General features: G+C 30.2%; 1 protein-coding gene across 1 annotated transcript in view; it reads left to right on the forward strand.

Annotated features, from left to right (window-relative positions):
* LOC148313044 (uncharacterized) overlaps positions 1-26,696 on the forward strand; it is a 55,032-nt gene that overhangs the window by 12,664 nt on the left and 15,672 nt on the right. Inside the window, exons 5-6 of the mRNA XM_088269580.1 lie at positions 573-600; positions 4,003-4,087. Coding sequence (XP_088125706.1) covers positions 573-600; positions 4,003-4,087 — 113 coding nt within the window. The remainder of the gene's footprint in view (positions 1-572; positions 601-4,002; positions 4,088-26,696) is intronic.

Consider the following 26,696-nt stretch of genomic DNA (forward strand, 5'->3'; position numbering starts at 1 on the left):
ATAAAATACAATAACAATTATTTAGTTTTTATGGGTCACATAAACAAATTTGAATAAAATATGTAATTGTTATTTTACTAAACAGAAAAAATTATAAAACCGGTTATTCAATATTTTGCCTGTCCAAATTTCAGATTTAATATACTTATCATCGTTTGATTTTGTGTATTACCACTATTAAAGTCTTCAAATAGTGTGTGTATAAAGTATAGTTGACCTGATGAGGGAATGTTTATTCCGAAACCAGCAGTTATGAAGTAGAGTTTTTAAGTGGTATTCTTCATCTTCTTGGTGTAGACCGTTTGGTGTGTTTTTAAAAGAGATAAGTCTCATGCGATGTCGATTCCCAATCCATCCCTTTGGTTGTCTGCCCTGGAGTCATCTACCTTGGAGTTGGCCGTGCAGTGCAATGTGGGGAAGTCCTCACATGACCAAACCAAGTAGTATTACACAGTGTAAACAATGATAAGGAGAGTGTTAATATGTATATACGTAATTTATTTATTAAAATGCAGTGTCTGATTGAATAAATGTCAATAATATCCAATTTTTATTTTTTTCACGCTGACTAGAGATTGGATGACTGCCATATCTAAAACTGTAAGTATCAATTTATAAGTAATTATTAAATTATATAAGTAGGTATTTTTCATCAAAGCCTTGTGATAATTTTATCTGATAATCCAAAAATTACACGTGAACTGAAGCGGGGTACCAAAAGACCCCAGTACATATTTGTATAGATATCGCAGTACGCAGCTCGCAGCAAGTACCAACTTGCCGCCAACTGAGTCGTGGACGGCACGTCTTTTAGAACGCGCAGCCAAGCGTTGACTGATGCCTCCACCCAATAAGCGAGAGGCCGGAAGTCGGATCAAATGAAAGCCTAATAGTCTTATTGTCTCGCTCTCTCTTATGGTATCTCATGCCACATTTATTAGAGTGAAAGAAATAAAATGTCATTAGAAGATAATAAATTAATTTACTTATGTGCCAACTGATTAAGTTTTATATAAAAAACAATATTTTGAAACTTTTAACGATTTGAAATTAAAAAAAAAATATCTATAATATTATAGAAAAAAATCTTTGTATTATTTTTAAGAAATGGAGTAAGTACCTCTTATAGTACCTACCAAAGTTATCGAATCAAAATTCATACATTTTCATTCAAACCCTTACCCGCACCCAATGGTGCATAGGGTACTGCAGCATAAAAACGCAGTGTTATCTTAATCGTTAACATATGAAGGAAAGGTGATCAGCCATTCGATTCAGGTACCAGTCCAGGGTAATACTAAATAAATTCAGGATCTTTAAAAACTGTGCTTCTCTGCACTGTATGTATGTTCCTCCTAGAATCATTCAACACACACACACACACACACACACACACACACATACACACACATACACACACATATACGATACCTCTTGCACAATGCTATATAGTTATATTAAAATTACTTTTAAGTGAAAACCTGTAATTGGAGTTTTATTTTATTTATTTGTATTTTATTTTGTTATTTTTTTTAAATATTCTGTTGGTTTTCCAATAAACAAGTAAATAAAATATTAGAGTGAAAATATCACCTATATTAACTGACCCCACGACCATTACACTACGGAGACATAAATCCCTCTGTTAGTGCCAGGTAGTTAAAAAAAAAATTTAAAAATTTAAAAAAAACTCTAACCGTACTATTAATTTCCGTAATTTCTACCATACATGGCATATTCAGTGTCGATAAATAAATACGAGTAGCAAAGACAAACAATGAGCGTTTGCGGCTTGGACATGGAAAATCCACGCTTTTCTCACGGACAATTACCATATATGCCGCGAGCTCTCGCGTTGGGAAACCACAAAATCCATTTATTTACGCAGAATCTGGCAAAACAAATAACAAAGTGCACACATTAGCATTATAATAATCGCTTCTAATGCCATTTTTTTAAATCCATCCTTTTTCACTTATTTTTATTTCATTTTTAATTGTATATTTACTTTGTATTTCTTCTTCTCCTTCCTGCACATTATTTATTTTATATAATACCCTTATTTTAATCTCTGTATGTTTTTTAATAGTTTTATAACATAAATGTGGAATTATTTATATAATTTTTTGACATCTCATCAAAGACGAAGAAGAATACGGAAGTCTGGGCATTTAGTCTGGGCATAGGCTGGTTTAAGTGATCACTTTACACACGTGTGACATTCACCAATTCTACCCATTATTGACAACCACACTACTCAAATTCTTGGAAGTTCTATATATATGAACCAATTTAGAAACCTTGTTCTTGAATCACTAGAACTTCACTAGAGACATCTTTTGGTGAGATGTAAAAAAGCTTTTTATTAAGCAGAAACTCTTATATTAAAAAGCTTCTTTACATCTCACCAATAGATGTCTCTAGTGAAGTTCTAGTGATTCAAGAACAAGGTTTTTAAATTGGTTCATATATATAGAACTTCCAAGAATTTGAGTATTGTGGTTGTCAATAATGGGTAGAATTGGTGAATGTTACACGTGTGTAAAGTGATCACTTAAACCAGCCTATGACGGTCGTAAGCCCTGTAAATGCCCAGACTTCCGTATTCTTCTTCATCTTTGATGAGATGTTAAAAAATAATATGAAAATAACTCCTGTAATTGGAGATAATCCAGATTATGTGAACAAGTATTTGGACACACTCAAAATAATGGAATTGTTTAATTGGCTTTTTTTTAACGTAACTATTTTTTGTTAATGTAATGTAATGTTTATTATTGTTAATGTAACTTTTGTTTATTTTATCATTTTTTATATGTAAGGTGTACAATTTCCGAATAAATAAAAAAAAATATTCGTTTGAATAAAATAAAAATGAAGCTTTATTCACAGAAACATTTATTTCCAAAAAAACTGCCAGCAACATATGTGTACATAAATAAGTTGTTCATTTAATACGTAGACATTTAACACAACAATTTGAGTGTGTCCAAATACTTGTTCACAAATCTGGATTATCTCCAATTAAAGTATTTGTTTGTCATATTATTTTTTTGATATCTTAACATAAATGAAGAAGAATATAGAAGTCAGTACGTCTTACGAACGTAATTGGTTGGTTAAAAGTGATCACTTTACACACGTGCAACATTCACCACCCGTCTCCGTAATGTTATGGTCAGCATGTTCGACTACTGTACTTGGAGATCCCGGGTTCGATTCCCAGGGGGGGTCAAGTAAATATATGTGATTTTTTTCCCTCTAATATTTATTCAATATTACCGTGGACTGGTACCTGAAGCGGAGGGGTGATCACCTTTTCTTCATGTGTTAATGATCAAGATAACAATGCGTTTATATGACGCAGTGCCCTATGCACCATCGGGTGCGGATGAGGGTTTGAAGAGAAAGAAGAACATTCACCAATGCATTCACCGTAAATACCCAGAGAGATGTCAAAAAATAATATGATATAATGACTCCTACAATATAATTGGAGAAAACGCAGATTTGTGAACACGTATTTGGACACACTTGTGTTGTTGAAAAGTTTTTCGTTTATTATCAACAATCTAGCAAATCACATGCATCTACTTTATTTCTAGATTCCTCATTTAAAGTGCGGTTAGTTCACGTGTGTTTGAGATTTTTTAAATGTCATATATTCATAAATCTTCTTCTTTTTCTTCTTCTTCTTCTTCTTCTGTATTTTAGGACTAAGTTTTGTCGTTCTCTGGTCCGCTCCTAGGAGGTGGAAGTCCAGCTATCCCTTCATCGTTTAGGTGGTCTTCCTGGGGGTCTGATCCCGCTTATGCTGCTGTCCGCTGCCACCCTCACCACTCGCTCTTCGATCCGAACTCGCTCTTCCCACATGATTTCTCCAGAAACGTCTACTTTCTCTTCCCCATCGCACAACATCTTCAACATCGCAGATTTTTCTTATTTCAGAGTTTCTAACTCTGTAGCGAAGTGTTTTTCATATATATTGTATTTTATTTTCAGTTGCCCCCGCCACCGCACATAGAGCTAGTTATGACCTTACCACATTTGAGAACTGCCTTCAAACGACCCATGGTTAGAGTCAGACGTAAGTACGATTTTTATTTAAATTTGAAATGCACGATATTTTCTCTTCGTTTAATTATTCAATGTTTTTTAATTTATGTTTTATTTGGTAAATACCATCATTTATTAAAATCTATTGTGTCACGTGTTTCGATGCATTCCGCATTATTTTCAAACAGCGTATGTGAAGCTTTTTTTTTATTCATTTCATATATTTACATTTTTATTTATAACATAATACATTTGAATCATTTATACATATGGAGAACTTTTATATTTCGATTCGCTGTGCCTCTCCATAAAAGAGACTTTGCTCTTGTGCTTGGAGAGGGACTTACACTCGTGGTTTAATGTAGTATAATAAAAGATATAATAGTTTTTTTGTATATTTCTTCAAGATTTAAATGTTTAGAGCTTTAATTTTTTTCTTAAGTATTTTTATGTAATCTATTTTTTTTATTTCTTTAGGGAGTTTATTGAAATGTTTGAATACAAAATATTTGAAGTTTTGCTGAAATTGCTTGTTGTAGCATTTTGGAGTAGAAAAATCGTTTGAGAATCTCAATGATATTTTTTTTTGTTAAATTTAAATAATGGATTAATAAATAAAATGGATTCTATATTTGGGACTTTTAATTTAATATTTTTTTAAATAATTGGGAAATTTTTTAAATAATAATTTTGTTGGATATATGTTTTTTTTTTCAAGATAACTTTAATTTTGGTTTTCTGTACTATTTTCACTGAGCTCAGTATGTTGTTGTATGAGCTTCCCCATGCAATAATGCCATACTGTAGTAGTGAGTGTACGATAGCATAGTAAACTCTTTTTAGGTTGTCGATGGTTAGTATGTTTCGAATTCTAAAGCTAAGTCTAAATATTAAAGTTGAAGTTGAAGGAGGGGAAGTGTTTCTTAATTTTATTTATGATTATATTTTTAAGTTAAAACATAGACAAAATGTGACAAAATCTCAGTCATTCTCAAATTATCAACTATGGAATTATTATAATTTATGTTTTTATGAATATGAATTGTTTCAAAATGTTGCAGTTCAATGATTTTTCGTATAAATAATTTTCTTATTCTTCTTTTTCTTCAAAACCTTATCCGCACCTATATGGTGTGTAGGGCACTGCATCATATAAACGCAGTGTTATCTAGATAGTTAACACATGAAGGAAAGGTGATCAGCCCTCCGCTTTAGGTACCAGTCCAGGGTAATATTGAATACATATTAGAGTGAAAAAATCACTTTTATTTATTTGACCCCCCGCCCCTGGGAATCGAACCCAGGACCTCCAGAACGGCAGCCAAGCTTGGTGACCATTACACTACTATAATTTTTTTTTGTACAAAATCCTTGAGCCGTATATAAATTGTTAACCATAAAATTTATAAAATCTGGTAATATAATGAATAGGACTGCACATTTTTTTTTAATACTCATAGATTCAAGGAATTGTATTCAATCAAACACCAACTTGTATATTTTTTCATTTAATTTAAATAGGTTATCAACATTGTCAGACTTGACATGACATTGGAATGACCCGAGCTGGATTCGGGCAAATCACTATAAAAAGTTTCGTGTACGATGTGCCCGAACTGGATTCGGGAAAATTACTGTGTCAGCAAAATACCTACCCGAATTGTATTCGGGCAAATCACACAAGGGGTTAATAAATATTACTTAAAGAATAGGAATAAGGTTAAGTCTCTTTTCTGGATTACGATTTCACGAAACCATTTTCACATTTGAGTACTTTCAATTGTTTTCTTTTCCAAATTGAAAGGTTTAGCGTTCAGTCGTTTTTCATTCCCGTTTGATGGAACCATTTTGTGGAGTCGGCCTGATTATGTACCGGATCTCCTTTATCTCGATTCGCCTAAGTGAGTCAAATCTCGCAAAGCTGTTTTGGATTTCTTCACTCCCACAACTTTGGCCTTAGGGAATAGGGAGGATCTTTGTAAGATAACATCTATGCGGATTCTACGTTCTGCGCATATCAACAAAACTTTGGAAAAGCTCTAAGAGTCATATTGTTGTTTTTAATAAAAATAGGTGTCTCAACTTGATTCAAAACATTTTTAAAACATTTCTTGATCTATGTTTTTCAAAGATACTTTGTGGCACATTTTATAAACTTTATGAAATTAAACAAGTTTGTTTTAACCACTTTTTTTTAATTTTTTTTTTTATTATTATAAGTACACTTTAACCAACCTGTTTCGTTAAGAACCTTGTCATCATCGGGGTTTATTAAATTTTTAAACATTAAAATACTAAAAAAAAAACATTAAAATACTCATAGTTAATTACATTCCTTTACCAAAAACTTCCACACACTCCGTACATTCATGTGAAAATATGATTTAAAAAACATGATTTAAAGTATGATTTAAAACCTCCTAAATGTTATTTTATTGTGTAAACAGTTTGAGTGCGTCCAAATACTTGTTCGCAAAAAAGATATCTCTAGTAAATTCAAGCATTATGTTTCGAATTTCAAAAATATATATTCGTTGTTTTCCCGTATTCGTAGTTTATATTATAAGGTCCCCTTTAAAGCGATAGATATAGGTTTCACTGTTAATAAAAGTTCCAAGAATTTAAGTTGTGTGGTTGTCAATCATGGGTAGAATTTATTTATTTATTGATTTAACATTTAATATGTAGAACTCCATTTTAATTTAGTGAAGCAGCGTGATGCTTAGTTATTTTGTTGGTTAAAAGTCTAAGATCACCTGTATTTACATAACGCCATTATCTTTCTAAGCATCCAGGATTATTATTTTTTAGGTAAACTAAACAAAACAAAAAGCAAACAATGGATTTGTAAATTTTAACAGGATAATTTATTGTTCAAGTTAATAAAACCATCAAAATTCGCGTTGTTGTTTTTTGTGTTATTAGGCTGTGGTCCCTGAAATTCAATTATGTGTTTACAGAGACCTTTAAATCATGGACGACAAGTAAAAGTTTTGGATAGCAATTAAAAGTTTCGTTACCGTGTAGCTGTTAAGCCATACAAGACTAACTTCAGGTACAGAACGGAAATTATACAAGTCTATATGAATTGTATACTGTGTATGTACGAGTGTATAAGGGTCGCAAATGTTGCTAAACTTCAAAATGAAGTCGTTTTAATTTTATAAAACCGGATTAACATAATACATGTATATTGCGTCAGGTTGTGGTCCCGTGGTTAGTGACGCGGACTCTTGAAACAGAGTTTCAAATAATGAGCCGGTTAGGCTCACAGAAATAGTATGAAATTGAAGTATTTTTATAAATAATATATATATATATATATATATATATATATATATATATATATATATATATATATATATATATATATATATATATATATATATACATAAAATATAATAAAACCCTTATCCGCACCCAAATGGTGCATAGGGCACTGTCATATAAACGCAGTGTTATCTTGATCGTTTATACAAGAAGGAAAGGTGATCAGCCTTCCGCTTCAGGTACCAGTCCATGGTAATTTTGAATAAATATTACAGTGAAAAAATCACTAATATTTATTTTACTCCCCTTGGGAATCAAACCCGGAACCTCCAGAACGGTAGCCGAGCGTGCTGACTATTGCACTACGGAGGCGGACAATGTAAATAATACAAAACACAAATATTTCTCTTTTTTTTAAATAAATTTTCTTAAAGGTGGTATGGACATGTGGAGTGAATGGATAACGAGACAATGACTAAGAAAGTATTATATATATGCTTATGTGAGTGGATGAACAGAATGAGGACGGCCGAAAACGACTTAGCACGATCTGATCAAATCAGAACCTAAAAAATCTAGTGGTGTCAAAAGTCTGCTTAATCGGAAGGCATGTATGTCTAGATGTGTGGAATACTTGTTCTTAAATGTATATCTAGATGTATGGATGTGAAGGAAGCGAGGAATGTATGTCAGGACAGAAGAGTGTGGCGTTTGATCCTCTCTGCTAACCCCTTTGGGGAAACGGCATGATGATAGCTCTCGTAGTAGTTTGACCAGTTATTTTGTTTACAATATATTAGGTGTGTCCAAATCCTTGTTCACAAATCTGGGTTTCTTCACTAACAAGTGAAGAAACCCAGATTTATAAACAAGGATTTAGACGCACCTAAAATGTTGTGAATAAAAATTTGTATGTTAATTGCGAACCTTTGTCGCAAAGTTTAACGATAAGAAGATAAAAATTCTCTGATTTTCTCTTCTGGGGGGAAAAATGCCATCATCGGGATTTAAATCTGGAATCTTCGACTTTCTTACCCTCGGCTTAGCTATCAAGCTTACATACATTGAAGATAGGAAATTTTCAAAGATTTTTTTTGTAGAAAAAGAAAATAGAATGAGAGAAAAATCCCTCCTCCTCCATATAAAATTGTTTCAAGCTTTCAAAAGTTTACACCCGCCACTGCTAAGATAAACAAAATTTGTTCGGAATCTGTTTCAGTAGCTACCTAAAGAGGAATCTGTGGTACATTCAATAAAATATTAAAGGTTTTATTATACGTCATATGTTGAATAAAGGTGGTTATAAGTAAGAAATGTCAAAAAAAAAAAAAAATTCATCTTGAATGAAATAAATTTTTAAAAAGTTTTTCCCCAAAAAACATGTTTTTACCTGTACAGGTGTACCATATTAATATAACAAACACCTGAGTGTTTGAATGCAAGCTGTGCCCAAAATTTTAAAACTATTGGTGATTTTAATAATGACTTTAGGAGATTTAAGATTTTGAACAACCAATTTTCATTTTTTTAGATAGTATTATTATAAATTAATTTGGTATTAAATTTATGTAAAAACATGATGATATAATTTTTTTTAAATAAACCCTTGTATCAGACCAGTTTTTGAGTTTTGAGTTTGAGTTGTAAAAACGACTAGCTTCGAGGTGATTTACAAACTGTTGTGAAAATCTAAAAAAAAAAGAAAGAATGTATTTTCAACTGTTGATGAGAACATCTGTAGTTTTTAAAACTAGTTGTGGTTTCATAAATATACTAAAAAAAGTGACATAATAAATGTTATAAAGTTTTTTTTTGTTATATTTTTATGTACATTATAATAATGTTTATTCTGGCTGTTAAGGCAAGCCCAGTGTTGAACCGAAAAATTTAGATATTTATTTTTTTCTTTATATTGTGTATGTATGAGGATTTTTTTAAAGAAATATTTGTGTTTGTATTATTTACGAAAATTTATCAATTTCGTAAACCTGTTTCTGTAAGAAATATAAGAAATGTCTCATTATAAGAAAAAGATATCAAATTGTGGTTGAGTGGGTTCGAACCGAGAAACTCTGAGTTAAGAGTCAATTCAAGTATATCTTCCATCATATATTTATTATGTGTTATTATAATAAATACCCTTCAGTTTTCCATTTTCATATGAAAACTGAGTTCAAGATCCAAAGTATAGCACTCTCCCCTATCCAGTACGCCAATAAGCAAGACTTTTTAACTTTATAAACCTAAATACTTTGGAATCGCCATTTCGCCTCCGTTCCAAGTGAAGCTATTGACAAATAATATTTATTCTCTCTCATATAAAAGTTTCAGCTGAGAAGAAACTCGAATCCAAAGTTCTGAAAATATTCCAAATCCTCCCAAACAATTCAAGGTTCCGTTAGGTACACAAAAGACGAAAAAAACATCTAACCGCTACCGACGGAACACCGGATGTTTGGAAATTACTTGGTAACTTCATGTTTTACGAAATATATATAAAAATATAAAAATATATTTATATATATATATATATATATATATATATATATATATATATATATATATATATATATATATATATATATATATATATATATATATATATATATATATATATATATATATATATATATATATATATATATATATATATATATATATATATATATATATATATATATATATATATATATATATATATATATATATATACATATAAATATATATAAATATATATATATATATATATATATATATATATATATATATATATATATATATATATATATATATATATATATATATATATATATATATATATATATATATATATATATATATATATATATATATATATATATATATATATATATATATATATATATATATATATATATATATATATATATATATATATATCAAAAACCATACCTTCGAATTTTTGTTTTCAAAGTGATTTCCGTAAGATTAATTCAAAACAATTAAAACGACTTATAGCTTTTCCACGTCCAACGTCATAAGGCTGGTGACAGTTGAAAGAAATATTCAATTTCGATCGACGATCAATAAAATCAAACCAAAAATTGTATAATTATTTTTAGTTTAAAACACAAAAATTATCTTACAAGTCAAATACCTTTTGTTTAGTTTATCAATGTAAAAACGAGTAGTTTCGATATTTATGGATGTTCTCCATTGTATTAACAAGTGAACATATAAACAATTTGTATTTTTGATGAAAAATTTTTGTAGTTATATAAACTAGTCGTTTTTTACAATTTATATTTAATTTGTGATTTTTCCATTTCATAATTGAATTGTTACACTGTTTTAAAATCACTACAAATATTGTATTATAATTTGATTGTAATGTCTACCGGTTTTAATCAGTCTTGATAAAGAAGGTTAGCTACGAAACCGGCAGACATTACAATTAAGTTATAATAAAATATTCATTGTGATTTTAAAACAAAGTTACATTTTAATTATTGTCGTTTTTTTATGATCAACTCAAAAATTTAATCCTTGACAAGTATTCTTATTTAAACAACAGTCGTTTTGTTATTCTACAATTAATACCAAAAAAATTAATTACTTTTTACATGGTTAATGCCATTTTTCTTAAAATCTATTACGAAACGTGTTTTGATGCGTTTAGTATCTGCGTAAACGGTGTTTTATAATGATCCTTAATACTTCGAAAAAGGTTTCAGAATAAATTTTTAGAAAAAGTGGTATTTACGAAGAAAAATGTTAAATAAAAAGGAAAGCATTTTCATGAAAGTGATTGCCGAAAAAATTCATGAAATTAGAAAAAGCTATTAAGTAATTTGACAAAATCATAAAATTTAAAAAATAACATGATTACATAAAATGTCATACATATTGAATTAAAAGATTCTTGTAATGATAAAATTTCGCACCCTTGTTGGAAAGCTTTATTGTAACCCTCCAAGTCACTACTCAATTCACGGAATTTTAATATCAAAGTAAATGATGAACCTACTAAGGCTTGCAAGGAATATCTCACCCCAAGAGCCTATTTCCTTCTGTCTGTGATGTGAATAACCAAATAGGTAAAAATCTAATTAATTAATTCCAAAGCCTGGTTTAGGGAAATCGGTTCCAACAAAAGGTCGAATTAATAATGTGATCAAACTCCAAATTTATTAAAATTGTTTTTTGTCGAAAATAACAATGTTAAAATTTATGAATTTTCACAACATTTAAAGTCTGTTCAAATCCTTGTTCACAAATCTGGGTTTCACCACTTAGGAGTTATTTTATATTACATCTCAACTTGATGATAGCAAGATGAAGATGAATATAGAAGTCTGAGTATTTACAGGGCTGACGACCTGTGACCTCATAATATGTGAGTTTTCGGCAGGATCTATGGTTAAATTGAGTAAGCTATTTATTTATCAGATACCCTTATGAAAATTTTTGTTAGATTCGTCGTAAAATAACATAAAATTTGTGAAAAAATATTTAGTAAAAAAAAAACTCATTATTGATACCGTTAGTATCCAAACCGTTGGTAAGTTCAAAAGAATGAAATAATATAGAAATACGATGTCTGAGACAAATGTGCAGCAAAACGATGTACGATAAATGTTCGGATGATAATGAAAAGAAAACAGCGTCATGGTTGGCAGGTAAGTTTAAGGTAAGTATTTTCATGAAATTTCCTGAAAAATGTGAAAATTTCAGCATTAAAAGGTACTTTGCTTCCTAACACGTGACACTCCCATATCGACACTTCCTACACCCAATTTCGCGAGAAACAATGACCTCTATTGTGCTCGCTACTAGGGGCTAAGTTTCCCTGGCTGTCCTTTGTCACGCACTGGGATGATTTATTAACAGCCTTAGCTAATATCCTTAGAAATTTCCTAGACAGGGGTTGGTAAAAATGCTCCACCCCTTGCGAGAATTGTTTAGGATGAACTTGGCTACCATGTAGCCATTTATTTTATGGACGTGAATACATTAAACTTAGGATTTTCTAAAAAAAAAACAAGGAAGTATGAAAATACGAATTCTTTATGTGATAAATATATATATATATATATATATATATATATATATATATATATATATATATATATATATATATATATATATATATATATATATATATATATATATATATATATATATATATATATATATATATATATATATATATATATATATATATATATATATATATATATATATATATATATATATATATATATATATATATATATATATATATATATATATATATATATATATATATATATATATATATATATATATATATATATATATATATATATATATATATATATATATATATATATTTATATATATATATATATATATATATATATATAAATATATATATATATATATATATATATATATATATATATAAAATTATTATAGATTAAAACCAATAGTTTTAGCTTTTCCACTTTTTTATTTGACCAGCGACCGGGTTTCGTCGTTACCGACATCACCAGTCTGATGATGTCGGTAACGACGAAACCCGGTCGCTGGTCAAATAAAAAAGTGGAAAAGCTAATTTAATCTAATAATAAATTAAAAATGCAATTCCATCACGAAGTGTCAGTGGATAATATAAATATATATATATATATATATATATATATATATATATATATATATATATATATATATATATATAAATATATATATATATATATATATATATATATATATATATATATATATATATATATATATATATATATATATATATATATATATATATATATATATATATATATATAGACATATATATACATTGAAACGCTGATTTCTACAGAGACGAGTCGTATTCCAAAGGAAATAAGCAATAATTGTGAAAAAATATACTTTGTCTGTGTTTAGACATCTTTTATGAATATATGTGTGTGTGTTTCATATATATATGACATAAATAAAAAATCTTAGTAAAATACTTGTATTAAATTTTACTCTTCGGATTATTTATGTAAAGAAATAAAAATTTTAGAAATACACATATTGTTTTCAACAAGTTGAAATACAAATTAAACGTTTATTGTTTCTCTTTTTGATGAGATCATTTTTAGTTCTCAAAACTAGTTGTTTGGACATTAATTAACTCAGAAAAGGTCTCTTACTTTAGTGTTTAATTTACTTTTATATGGTAATCTACGTGTTTTTCCACAGAGTTAATGCCAAATCAACAAATAATATAATTTTAGATACACTGAAATACTTGTACATATTATGTGAGTAAAAAAAACACCTTAATGAATAAAAACTTTCTTATATATCGCTCACTCCTTTCAAGAACGTCATAAATCAAAAAACTTGATTTTTCAGGAGAACGTTTTTAAAGTTTAAAAATATAATACAATATATTAAAAATAAATATCAAGCCACTAACTGAACTTTTTACTGTGCAATAGATCTTTTTAGGTTAAACCTGGAGGTTTTTTCTGCATTTGAAAAATATTTAGTGTATTAAAAATAATAATTAAACAAAACATTTTCTTAAAAATGCAAAAACAACACTTTCTGCCCTGTAGCGGGTAAATTTTAAGTTAAAAATATGCCTCTTTTGCTGGGATAAAGTACATTTTCTGGGCATTCTGAAAACGCGCACAACTGAAAATTGACGATTTTTGATTTATGACGTTCTTGAAAGGAGTGAGCGATATAGACTTTTCTTATGCATAGTTGTGAAGAGCTGTAATTGGTACTCATGTTTTTTTGTATTCTTATTTATCATATATTGTGACTGTTGTTTTTCCTTCCAAAAAAAAAATTTAATAAACGTATGTTAGTTTCTCAAAACGTTTTTTTTTTTTAATTATTTTCTTAATTAAAATCAAAGTATGTATGAAATATAACGCTATAAGATAAATTTATTTAAAGCTCTGAAAAGAAAAAAGAGATACTGAAAAATTATTAAAAAGTATAAATAAACACGATATACATATTTAGCATAATTAGTTTTCCGTCTTATCGAAATTCGGCTTTGATAATCAAATTTAGGCTGGATTATGGTATTTATTGGACGTGATTAAACGTCCAATGTTATTAAACGCTTATCCAATGTCATGGATAAGCGTTTAAGCACGGTCCTATAATTATTATAGATTATTTAGTATCTGTACAACAAATCTTCCTTAATCCGTTGAGATTTTTTGCGAACCTTTGTTGAACTTTCATCTTCTTACGTATAAAAACGATGGAGGATTCGTTTCAAAATGAGACACTGGGAATATTTATTGATATTTCATCCGTAAGGTGAATTATCCTGTGTCTGATAAAAAAATAACATCTCCTTTTCATCCATCGTTCACTTTGTTTAATACCACTTTTAAAAAACACCACTTCGTGAATAACCGGTTTCGGAATAATCATTCCATCATCAAAAAAAATTGCTTTTTAAATGTGACAGGTACTGTAGCGTAGTTGGGTTGACGCTTGACTGCGAAACTGGCGTCGCGCGTTCGATTCCCGCCAACTTCAAAATGAATTCAAGAAAGATTCGTTTTCAATTAGTCTGGATGTTTGTGATGTATTTTTCACATTAATATTCCCTTTCCTTACTACCTACTTGCTGACAAGCCTCTTGAAAGAGGGTCTTTGCAGGTTATCCCTTTAAAAAAATGTGTATAAAGCATTGTTAACTTTGTGGTATGGTAATATAACACTCCTCTTAATCATTCATCGTTCACTTTGTGTAATACCACATTAAAGTAAAATTACACAAGGTGAACGACGAATAATAAAAAAAAGTGTTAATTATCTTCTTGCTTACGTATCAGATAAGAAAGATAATGTTTTATAATTCATACATTCCTTTATTTAATGTAATGATATTGTTACGAAGATTTATCGTTCATTAAGTGGTAAACAAGATCACGTATGATACAAACACTTTTGTTTCTTCACATTCCCCATACCCGATCAACTTTCCACCTCTGTTCACTGTCCCCATCTTAGCTCCACATCCCCGCACTAGTTCTAGGCCCACCCCGTTCCAACCCCGTCAGACATAAATCTCCGGCTAAGGGGTGAGAATCGGTCGAGGAATAATATAGGCCACGTACCGCGAACGTGTCGGCGGAGAGCAGAATCTGGAGGAGGTATAAGGAGCTTTCTCAATGAGACCAAACGAAGGTAGAATTTGGCGATGTGAATGAATTCGAGACGAGATGATAAGATGAGAAACACGTCCACGTTGAACATAATGCAATTCGAGATGGCGAATTTTCAAATAAATATTTCAATGTCATTCAAAACTGATCTTGAAAAAAATTCTTTTATGTCGAAAAAAACATTTCTTCAAAGAAAATTTTCAAATATAAGAAATGATTTTTTGAAATAAAAATACTAAGCCGATTTCATCAATCTATTGAAATTAAATAATGTGAAAAATTTTAAAATCACATAAATTTTATTTGACATTTTATAACAATATAAATCTCGTCAAATATTTTATCGAATAAAATATCAACTGAATAGTATTTTTCACATGAATTTCATGACCAGCAACCGGATTTCGTCGTAACCGACATCATCAGACTAGTGTCAGTTACGATGAAACCCAGTTGCTGGTCAAATATAATTCATTTTAAAAATATTTCATACCTGTTTTTTATTTACACCAAGAAATTTCAGTACAAAACTTAAATCTAATATAATATTTTATTCAATGAATAAATCATATGTTGATTTTTTTTTAACTCAATGCGTTTCTTTCGTGGAAAAACAAAATCAGGTATAAGTATCGCTTTATTATTTTTCGTAAGCATCGATATATTTATGTCGTTATTCTTCCATTAAAACTTATAGTAAGCGTCACATATAGTATTTGACAATGATGCGGAATGCATCAAAACACGTGTCGCAATATTTTTGAAGAAAGAGTGGTATTAACGAAGTGAAATTAAAATCTAAAATTGTATTTTTTTTAATAATAAATAAATAATAAAACCCTTATCCGCACTTGAATGGTGCATAGGGCATGTTATCTTGATCGTTTACACATGAAGGAAAGGTGATCAGCCTTCCGCTTCAGGTACCAGTCCAGGGTAATAATGAATAAACATGACAGTGAAAAAATCACTTATATTTATTTTACCCCCCTTGGGAATCGAACCCGGGACCTCCAGAACGGTAGCCGAGCGTGCTGACCATTACACTACGGAGGCGGACTTTTTTTACGGATTTTTTTTTACCCTCATCCTAACTCAATGATGCACAGTGAACTGTATCAAATTGTTGCAATTTTAAAATTAATTTTTAATTTTATGAAGGCAAGGTAAGCAATAAGTACGATTTTAGGGTATTATCAATTAAATATTAGAGTAAAAAACATTCATAAAATATAACTTTTTTTATATCACAATAATTAATTTGCAATAAAATCACGATTTATTTATAGTGATTAACAAAGTTATTGCTTGAAATATAACTAACTAACTAACTTTCTCTCAATGCAATCTCTCAGAAGAATGTGCGACAAAACGATGTATGATAGATGTGCGAATAGTGAAATAAGGAAGGAATGCAAAGCTGAGATAAGCATTATCGATAAAATTAAGAAAGGTGTGTTGAGATGGTTTGGACATGTAGAACGAATGAGTGAGAAAAGAACGGTAAAACAAATTTATAAGGCGAATGTAAGTGGAAAAAAAAAGCAGAGGAAGACCGAGAAAAATATGGCATGATCAGGTATGCCAAATACTTGAAAGTGTTCAGGTTAGGAGTCGTAACAATCGGCGGGTATGTATGAGGAGATGCATGAACGTGGAAGAGGCGAAGAATGTTTGCAAGGACAGAGTGGTGTGGCTCTCTACTCTCTCGGCCTACCCCTGCGGGGAAGCGGTGTGATGGTTAGTTAACTTTTTTTGTATCACAATAATTAATTTGTAATAAAATCACGATATATTTATATTGATTTTAAAACACAGTTACATTTAAATTATAAAATGGAAACTCACAAAGTTAGTGCTTCAAATATAAATTATATAAACCTTTATATTTATTTTGACCCCCTTAGAAATTGAATCTAGGACCTCCAGCATGGTAACCCAACGCACTTATCACTTAACTATAAATACGGACATAATTAAGTTGATAGAATTATATAACTACGTGTACGTTGAAAAAAAAGTAAAAAAATATGAGAGAGAAATAAAAATATGAGTAAAAAAACCATATCAGCCACGAAAATAAATTAACACGTACAATCTAGCATTAAGGTTGATTGGATTTGTCTCATAATAAAACATATCACCGTGAAAGCCTAACAAAGACAAATCCTGAAAGCTGTATGAAACATTTCAGAAAAAAAAAACTAACTAACTAACATGTTATTTTTTGACATCTCATCAAAGATGAAGAAGAAAATGGAATTCTGGGCATTTACGGGGCTGACGACCGTCATAGGCTGGTTTAAGTGATAAGTGTAACATTCACCAATTCTACCCATTATTGAAAACCACACTACTTAAATTCTTGGAAGTTCTATATATATGAACCAATTTAGAAACCTTGTTCTTGAATCACTAGAACTTCACTAGAGACTTCTATTGGTGATATGAAAAGAAGCTTTTTATTGAGCAGAAACTCTTTTATTTGTATGTGAGGTCCGAATCCTGGATTATAATCACACACATAAGAAACGCCAGAAAATATCATTTTCATTTGTTATTATTTAACATGATAATTTGTCCAGATAATTTATTTACAACATTTTGAGTGTGTCCAAATGCTTGTCAAAAAATAACATGAAAATAACTCCTGTAATTGGAGATAATCCAGATTTTATGAACAAGTATTTGGACAAACTAAAAATTTTGTAACTAACTAACCATCACGCAGCCTCTCTGCCGGAGTAGGCAGAGAGAATAGAAGACCACATCACTGTGACTTCGTAAACATTCCTCGCTTGCTCTCCTCATACATCTTCTTCAAACCCTTATCCGCACCCCAATGGTGCATAGGGCACAGCATCATACAATTGCAGTGTTCTCTTGATCGTTAACACATGAAGGAAATGTGATCAGCCCTCCGCTTCAGTTACCAGTCATGGGGAATATTGAATAAATATAAGGGTGATAAAATCACTTATATTTATTTGACCCACCCTATAAATCGAACACGGGACCTCCAGAACGGTAGCCAAGCATGCTGACCATTACACTACGGAGGCTCATACTTATTTCCACTTCTGACGTCACCGTTTTCATGTATTTTACATGCTTAATATTTATTTTCTCGATATCTAATTTTTGCATAAATGTTCTATTTAATTTAATTAATCGCTGGATAGATTAATAATAAATGCAGGAGTTCCAAAAATTTGAGTAGTTTGGTCGTCAATAATGGGTAGAATTGGTGAATCTTGCACATGTGTAAAGCGACCACTTAACCAGCCCACGACAGGTCATAAACCCATTAAATATTTAGATTTCCATAATCTTCTTCATCCTTGTTGGGATGTAAAAAAAATCGTGTTTTATTACGAGTAATTATTTTTTAAAGGCTTTCATTTATTTAATTTCCCAACCAATGTTGCCAGTTTCGGTGTATTATTTTTTTCCCAATAAATGGTCTAAAGATCGGAATTTTATAAATGCTAATTACGTTACCATGATATTAAAAAATTCTCTTTGAAAGACCCCAAAAGGTCAAAAGTCCTTATTCTCCACGTCCAAAATATAATACGGTCGTTAAAAATGTTTGCTAACGATAAAGTCCTTCAAAGGATGTTTTTCATTTTACTTATACCTGATAACTAGCATTTGGAGGTTAAACAAAAAATTATTCTCTTTTATGTTCAAGTAATATTTTATTTTTAACATTAAAAAATTAATTCAAATTTACAATATTTTGAATGTGTCCAAATATTTTTTAACAAATTTTGGTTTTGTCCACTTTTATGTTATTTGTATAGATCTTTCAACATATATTTAAATGAAAATAGAAGTTGTGAGTATTTAAAGTTTGTACGATCTGTCATAGGCTGGTTTTAGTGATCATTTTACATACGTGAAACATTTTCCATTCCACCCATGATTCACAACTACACTACTCAAATTTCGAAGTCATATATATATGTTATATGATCAATATTATAACGTTCCAAGATTGAGTTCAGAGTAACCATCTATGATTGGATTAAGAAAGCTTTTCATTGATCATTTATGTTCAATTTATATTGTTTTTCCTTCAATCAACCCTTTTTACATATTCTTGGTATTACTAGCATATCGCCATAAACTAAACTCAGCCATAGATAGTGCCGAGAACTCGTATATGAATGAAGGTGTCAAATTGAGTTACTGAAATAATAGTTAATTTTGTATTTCTTTAAATAGGAGTCCGTTATTCGTAATAAAATCGTGTTTTTAAGTGGTATTACATAAGGGAACTATGAATGATAAGGATTATTTATTGTTTTGGCATTCATTTTGTGGTAAGACATGGTTAAATTAAAAATAAAATACTAGTTTTTATTACTTTAGTATTATATTGTTACGACTAAATTCGGAAGCTACAGATGCTTACATAAACGTTTATATTCAAACCCGTAGATGGAAACGATGAATTCTGTAACTAGTCGTTACAATTATGCTTATGTGGTAAAAAATAAGTGTTTTTTTTACAATTTAATGATTAGAAGAGTGTTAGAAAAAAATATTTGTAAAATTAAAATGTTACTTTGTTTTAAAATCACTTTAAATATTTTATAATAACTTAATTAAAATGTCTACCGGTTTTGAAGCTAACCGCTTCTTGATAAAAAAAAACGGTTAGCTACAGTCATCAGTCTTGATAAAGATGCGGTTAGCTTCAAAACCAGTAGACATTATAAATACGTTATAATAAAATATTTATAGTGATTTTAAAACAACGTAACATTTTAATTAAAAAATGGAAAATCACAATGTTAGTGCTTCAAATATAAATTATAAAAAAATATTTAATACCAATCAGTTACATACTGATACATTTCAATAGGTCAATGAGTCGTGAATCGTGGGACGTTACAACGATCGAATTACGTAATATAACATACAAAACAAAATTTGGTTTCAATATAAGGGCAAAAGGTAGAATTTAAAACCGTTTGTACTTGAAACTCACAAGTGGTAGACTTCTGATATCCGGAATTCAATAAAAGTAAGGTATGGTCCCACCGTGAGGGCTGGTGGAGGTTTTTGTGGAAGGGGAGGAAGGGTGGATCTGGGGGTGGCGTTCAGGAAAGAGTAGACCCGGTATGATCATTCACCGGAAAGTTTATCCATTGGTACCAAACCGATTTTTCAATACCACTTTGTGTAATTATTTATAATAATTGCTTTTTCCTTTTAAACAGTCCGCCTCCGTCGGCTTTGGCTCAGGGGGTGATGGGGGAACCGCAGTCACAGGGGAATATCGGTCACCGAACTTTCTCAATTTTTATAAGATGCTTTATATTTTATCCGAATTCATCTGAGAATAAAATGATAACATTTTAAAAATATTTTAAAATATTGAGTCCAAATTCTGTTCGAGAATATATATTTTAGGAATGTAAGATTGGCCCCATTTTTGAGATATTTCTTGTGTTCATTGATATATTTAGCACCATTTTATTTATTTTTTAATAAAAAACAGATTCCAGCATAAAATTTGAAACAATATTTCCCGGCAACTTCGTTTATAAAATAATTTTTTGAATTGTTTGGAATTTAAAAAATCTTTTTTTATTAATTGATTCGGCAGTCACTTTGTGATAAAATCGATCCAAAATTTAGAATTAGCCTCACATACGGTGTTTGAAAATGATGGAATGGAATGCATTGAAATACGTGCCACAATAACTTTTAAGAAAAAATTAAGAAAGGTAATAATTAGAAATTATGTTCTTTTTAAACTTATTAAGTTTTGAACATACTCGTAGATGTCACCGATGATATTTTTCTTTGTAAATCTTAATTATACCTTTTAACGAACACAAAAGTAAATTGAGTTTCAATATTTTGGATGACTCCATAAATTACCTTTAAAAAATATAAATATCGATATTTTGGTGATATCTTTAAAAAGTTAAAGGTCTTTTGAAGAGTATTGTAGACTTTGTACTTTAGTCGACCTACATAATGTAGTGGTTAACATATTATGTTGGAGGTTCTGGGTTCGATTACCAAATGTTCCGCTGTATGAAGTGGTCACATAAACCAGTTAATTTATGTATTTACAGGTCGTATACCATCTAAATACCCAGCCTTCCATAATTTCCTCATATCGCTCACTCCTTTCAAGAACGTCATAAATAAAAATAAAAAATTTCAGGAGAACGTTTTTTAAGTATAAAAATATAATACAATGTATTAAAAATAAATATCAAGCCACTTATTGAACTTTTTAATGTGCATCATATCTTTTTGGGTAAAACCTGAAAGTTTTTTCTCAATTTAAAAAATATTTAGTATATTTCAAAAAATAATTAATCAATACCTTTTCTTCAAAATGCAAAAACAACACATTCTGCCCTGCAAAGGGTAAATATAAAGTTAAAAATATGGCGCTTTTGCTGGGATATAGTACATTTTCTGCGCATTCCGAAAACATAAACAACTTAAAATTGACGATTTTTGATTTATGACGTTCTTGAAAGGAGTGAGCGATATATGTTGAGATGTCAAAATATAAAAATAACTCCCAATAACAGCAAAGAAACACAATTTTCAACAAGGATTTGGACACAATGTGTAATATTCATTATATATCCATGATTGACAACCACACAACTCGAATATCATTATTTTTTCATATTCTTTAACTGAAAACATCGTTCGTATTTTTCGAGTAAAACTTTGTATTGACATCATAAATAATTCACCTACTTTAAATATAAGCATTAATAAAAAGGTACTTTGATAAAAGTTGGAAGTATATTAAACGCTTCATAAATGTGCCCTTTACATATTTTTCGATCCGAATTCCGTTCAGCAATCGCTATCGAGCTCGCATTGAAATTTTCATTTTATCTTCAATACCTTTCTCGTTCACAAGTCAGCAGAGGGTAATATAATATAAGCAGGGTGTGTCGAAAGTCAGGTACCGTGATATAACTCTTTGGAAGTCCCTCTTAAATCCATAAAATTAATTTTTAATTAAGTATTACTTGGTAAATATATTTTTTTTCTTAAAATTTATATTTATACGTATTTCAATGCATTCCGCATCATTTTTAAACGCTGTGTGTTGGTAAATTGAATACAATTTAAAAGATATTACTACTTTGTGACTGCTGAACATATTTATTAAATGGACAATTTTACAACATTTTGAGTGTGTCCAAATACTAGTTCACAAATCTGGATTTTTTCCAATTACAGGAGTTATTTTCATATTATTTTTTGACATCTCATCAAAGATAAAGTAGAATGTGGAAGTCGGGGTTTAAGCTGGTTTAAGTGATCACTTTCCACACGTTATCGCCAATTCTACTCATTATTGACAACCACAATACTCAAATTCTTGGAAGTTCTATATATATGAACCAATTTTGAAACGTTGTTCTTTGAATCACTAGAACTTCACTAAAGATATCTATTGGTCGTCAGCCCCGTAAATGCCCCAGACTTCTTTATTCTTCTTCATCTTTAATGAGATGTCAAAAAATCATATAAATAGACAGTAATGTTTTCAAATTTTTGTTCATAAATCGTCACTTAAAGCTTATTTATATTGATATCCCAACATAAACAAAAAAGAATATGGAGGTCTGGGTATTTAAAAAGCTTTCGACCTGTCATAGGCTTGCATTATAAATAATTTATTTTACCCACAAACACACATTTAAAATCTTATTTTTGCTTACTTTGAAAGAATTTCTGTATGGTATGTACTTTTTAAACGACGTGTGTGATTAGTAGTTATTATGATTGTTAATCTTTTATAGTAGCAGAAACTTCATGAAATGTATGTGAAATTCTTCCAGAACAATTATATATATATATATATATATATATATATATATATATATATATATATATATATATATATATATATATATATATATATATATATATATATATATATATATATATATATATATATATATATATATATATATATATATATATATATATATATATATTTTTTTTTTTAATTAATTACGGAGTCCTGGTTCCGACCCTAATGTATGGAAGTGAAACACGGAGTTGGCAAAAGAAGGATGAAAGTAGACTGAATGCAGTCAAAATGCGATCTCTCAGAAGAATGTGCGACAAAACGATGTATGATAGATGTTCGAATGGTGGAATAAGGAAGGAATGCAAAGCTGAGATAAGCACTATCGATAAAATTAAGAAAGGTGTGTTGAGATGGTTTGGACATGTAGAACAAATGAGTGAGGAAAGAACGGTAAATCAAATTTATGAGGCGAATGTATTTGGGAAAAGGAGCAAAGGAAGACCGAGAAAAACTTGGCACGATAAAGTTTGCCAAATACTTGAAATTGGTCAGGTTAGGAGTCGAAACAATCGGCGGGTATGTATGAGGATATGCATGGAGATGCATACATGACGTGGAAGAGGAGAAGAATGTTTTCTGGGACAGAGTGGTGTGGCGTTCTATTCTCTCTACCTACCCCTGCGGGGAAGCGGCGTGATGGTCAGTTAGTTTTTTTTTTCAAATTAATAAATTTGAAAAATTAATAAACTTGAAATATCAAGGCTTTCGAAATGCATGACTTTCGATTCACCTTGTGGTCGACTATCGAAGATCATGTCACCTCCCGTGAGTGAGGTCGAAATAGGGTGTGTTATGGAGATATACGGGATTTTCAGCCATACTTTATAATATAACCTACAGGACTCTTTCAGGGATAATTTCCTTATCAGTTCGGTCCAGTGAAGAACTTATATTGTCGTCCGTGGAGAGTAAAGGATAAAATATATTATTGTTATCGGAAAAAGAGGATTAAAAATACGTCATTTAATAAGAGCTCAAAAATAATCATAAAATATGAAAGATTAATGACAATATAAGCCTCAAAACCACATATATCTAATTGATTACCTCTTTTCGTGAAAAATATATCATCTCTGATGACCATCGAGTTAAATTCATTAGTAATCAAAATTACATATTCTCATACTATGTTAAGATGTTAAAAAAAACTCTGAAAAAAAAAATATGTGGAGATAATCCAGAGATGGTTTGGACATGTAGAACGAATGAGTGAGGAAAGAACGGTAAAACAAATTTATGAGGCGAATGTTAGCGGGAAAAGAAGCAGAGGAAGACCGAGAAAAACATGGCACGATCAGGTATGCCAAATACTTGAAAGTGGTCAGGTTAGGAGTCGTAACAATCGGCGGGTATGTATGAGGAGATGCATGAACGTGGAAGAGGCGAAGAATGTTTGCAAGGACAGAGTGGTGTGGCGCTCTATTCTCTCTGCCTACCCCTGCGGGGAAGCGGCGTGATGGTTAGTTAGTTTTTTTTAGTTTCCAGATTTGTGAACAAGTTAGTATTTGGACCCACTCAAAATGTTGTGACTTTCCAGAAACAAGGATTAAGGACTTAATATATATATTTTTTAAACTAGTCAAATTATAAGCTTCATAAAAAGGTGAAAAGAATCCTTTGTATTTTTTTTGTGTGTGATTATAATCCAGGATTCGGACCTCACATACTAATAAAAGAGTTTTTGCTCAATAAAAAGCTTCTTTTCATCTCACCAAAAGATGTCTCTTGTGAAATTCTAGTCATTCAAGAACAATGTTTCAAAATTGGTTCATATATATAGAACTTCCAACAATTTTAGTAGTGTGGTGGTCAATAATGGGTAGAATTGATGAATGTTACACGTGTGTAAATTGATCTATTAAACCAGCCTATGATGGCCGTCAGCCCGTAAATGTCCAGTCTTCCATATTCTTCTTCATCTTTGATGAGATGTCAATTAATAATATTTTTTTTAAAACATTTCCAAGTAACAAACTTTACAGTATAATTCTACTAAAAACATATCAATTTTTTTAAATTTAAAATAACTTGGTATGATGAATAATACTGTCTGAAAATCAGCAATACGACGCGAATGTAATTATCAATATTAAGTCCATATTTTAGTTCAGGTTACTGTCAAAACAGGAGTGTATTTCCAAGACTGATTAATGAGTTACTCGTGACGTAATCATGAGATAATAATTCGTGCAATCGCGACCCATCAAAAGGGCCAAGTAAAAATAGCCCCATTAACAAAGCCACGTTCAAATAGCTCAGTTACTTTATAGAAAATCATATCACCAGAAGAATATAGAATCAACAATTTATTCGATTATCCGATATTTTTTCCGCCCCCGTAGTGTACCGGTCAGCACGCTCGGCTATCGTTCTGGAGGTCCCGAGTTCGATTCCTAGGCGGGGTCAAATAAATATAAGTGATTTTTTCACTCTAATATATTTACCCTATAACACTGGACTGGTACCTGAAGCGGAGGGCTGATCACCTTTCCTTTGTATATTAACGATTATGATAACTCTGGGTTTGTATAATGCAGTGCCTTGTGCACCATTGGGGTACGGATAAGCGTTTGAATGAATTCGATAGATCTGCGAAGACAAATACTTGCTTAATTACAATGTTACCTTAATTTTAGTCTTTATTACCTATTTTTTGTGATTTTTTTGTACAGCAGTAGAATAAGTTATGGATATTTTTTGACAAATTAATTCGATAAAACAAAAATATTTTTTAAATTGTTACATATTAAATAAACAATATTTCAGATTGCGATTGTGTATTTTTTTTAATCTGACTCTGGATAACTTGACTAGACTTTTTATTCGCCTTTCAGAGGATGTATATCAATATTATAGGTGTCTCTGAAATCTGAGCATTCCAAGGCTCACCTGGCGTTTGGCTGGCTTAAGCGATCACTTTATAAACTTTATAAAATTAAACAACTTTATTTTAGCCACTTTTTCATTATAAGTACACTTTAACCTACCGGGTTTGACAAGAACCTTGTCATCATCAGGGTTTATTGAATTCAAAAACATTAAAAACATTAAAACACTCATAATTAATTACATTCCCTTACCAACAACGTCCACAAACTCCGTAAAAAATCCTAAATGACTTTTTTATTGTGCTTTGCTTAGTTTATAAACTATTATAACTGAGGGCATATATGACTAGATGTATGGATGTGAAGTATGTCAGGATAAAAGAGTGTGGCGTTCCATCCTCTCTGCCTACCCCTGCGGCGATGGCAGTAGTTGTAGTATCCACTCGTATATGTTTGTGCTATTTTGACGGAGATATTCTTTATGGGCTATTTTTGGTGGCAGCCCTGAAAGTC

This window comes from Brachycentrus maculatus, unplaced genomic scaffold (genome assembly GCF_059751285.1).
Source record: "Brachycentrus maculatus isolate JH-2025_06_01 unplaced genomic scaffold, ASM5975128v1 h1tg000025l, whole genome shotgun sequence".
NCBI lineage: Eukaryota > Metazoa > Arthropoda > Insecta > Trichoptera > Brachycentridae > Brachycentrus > Brachycentrus maculatus.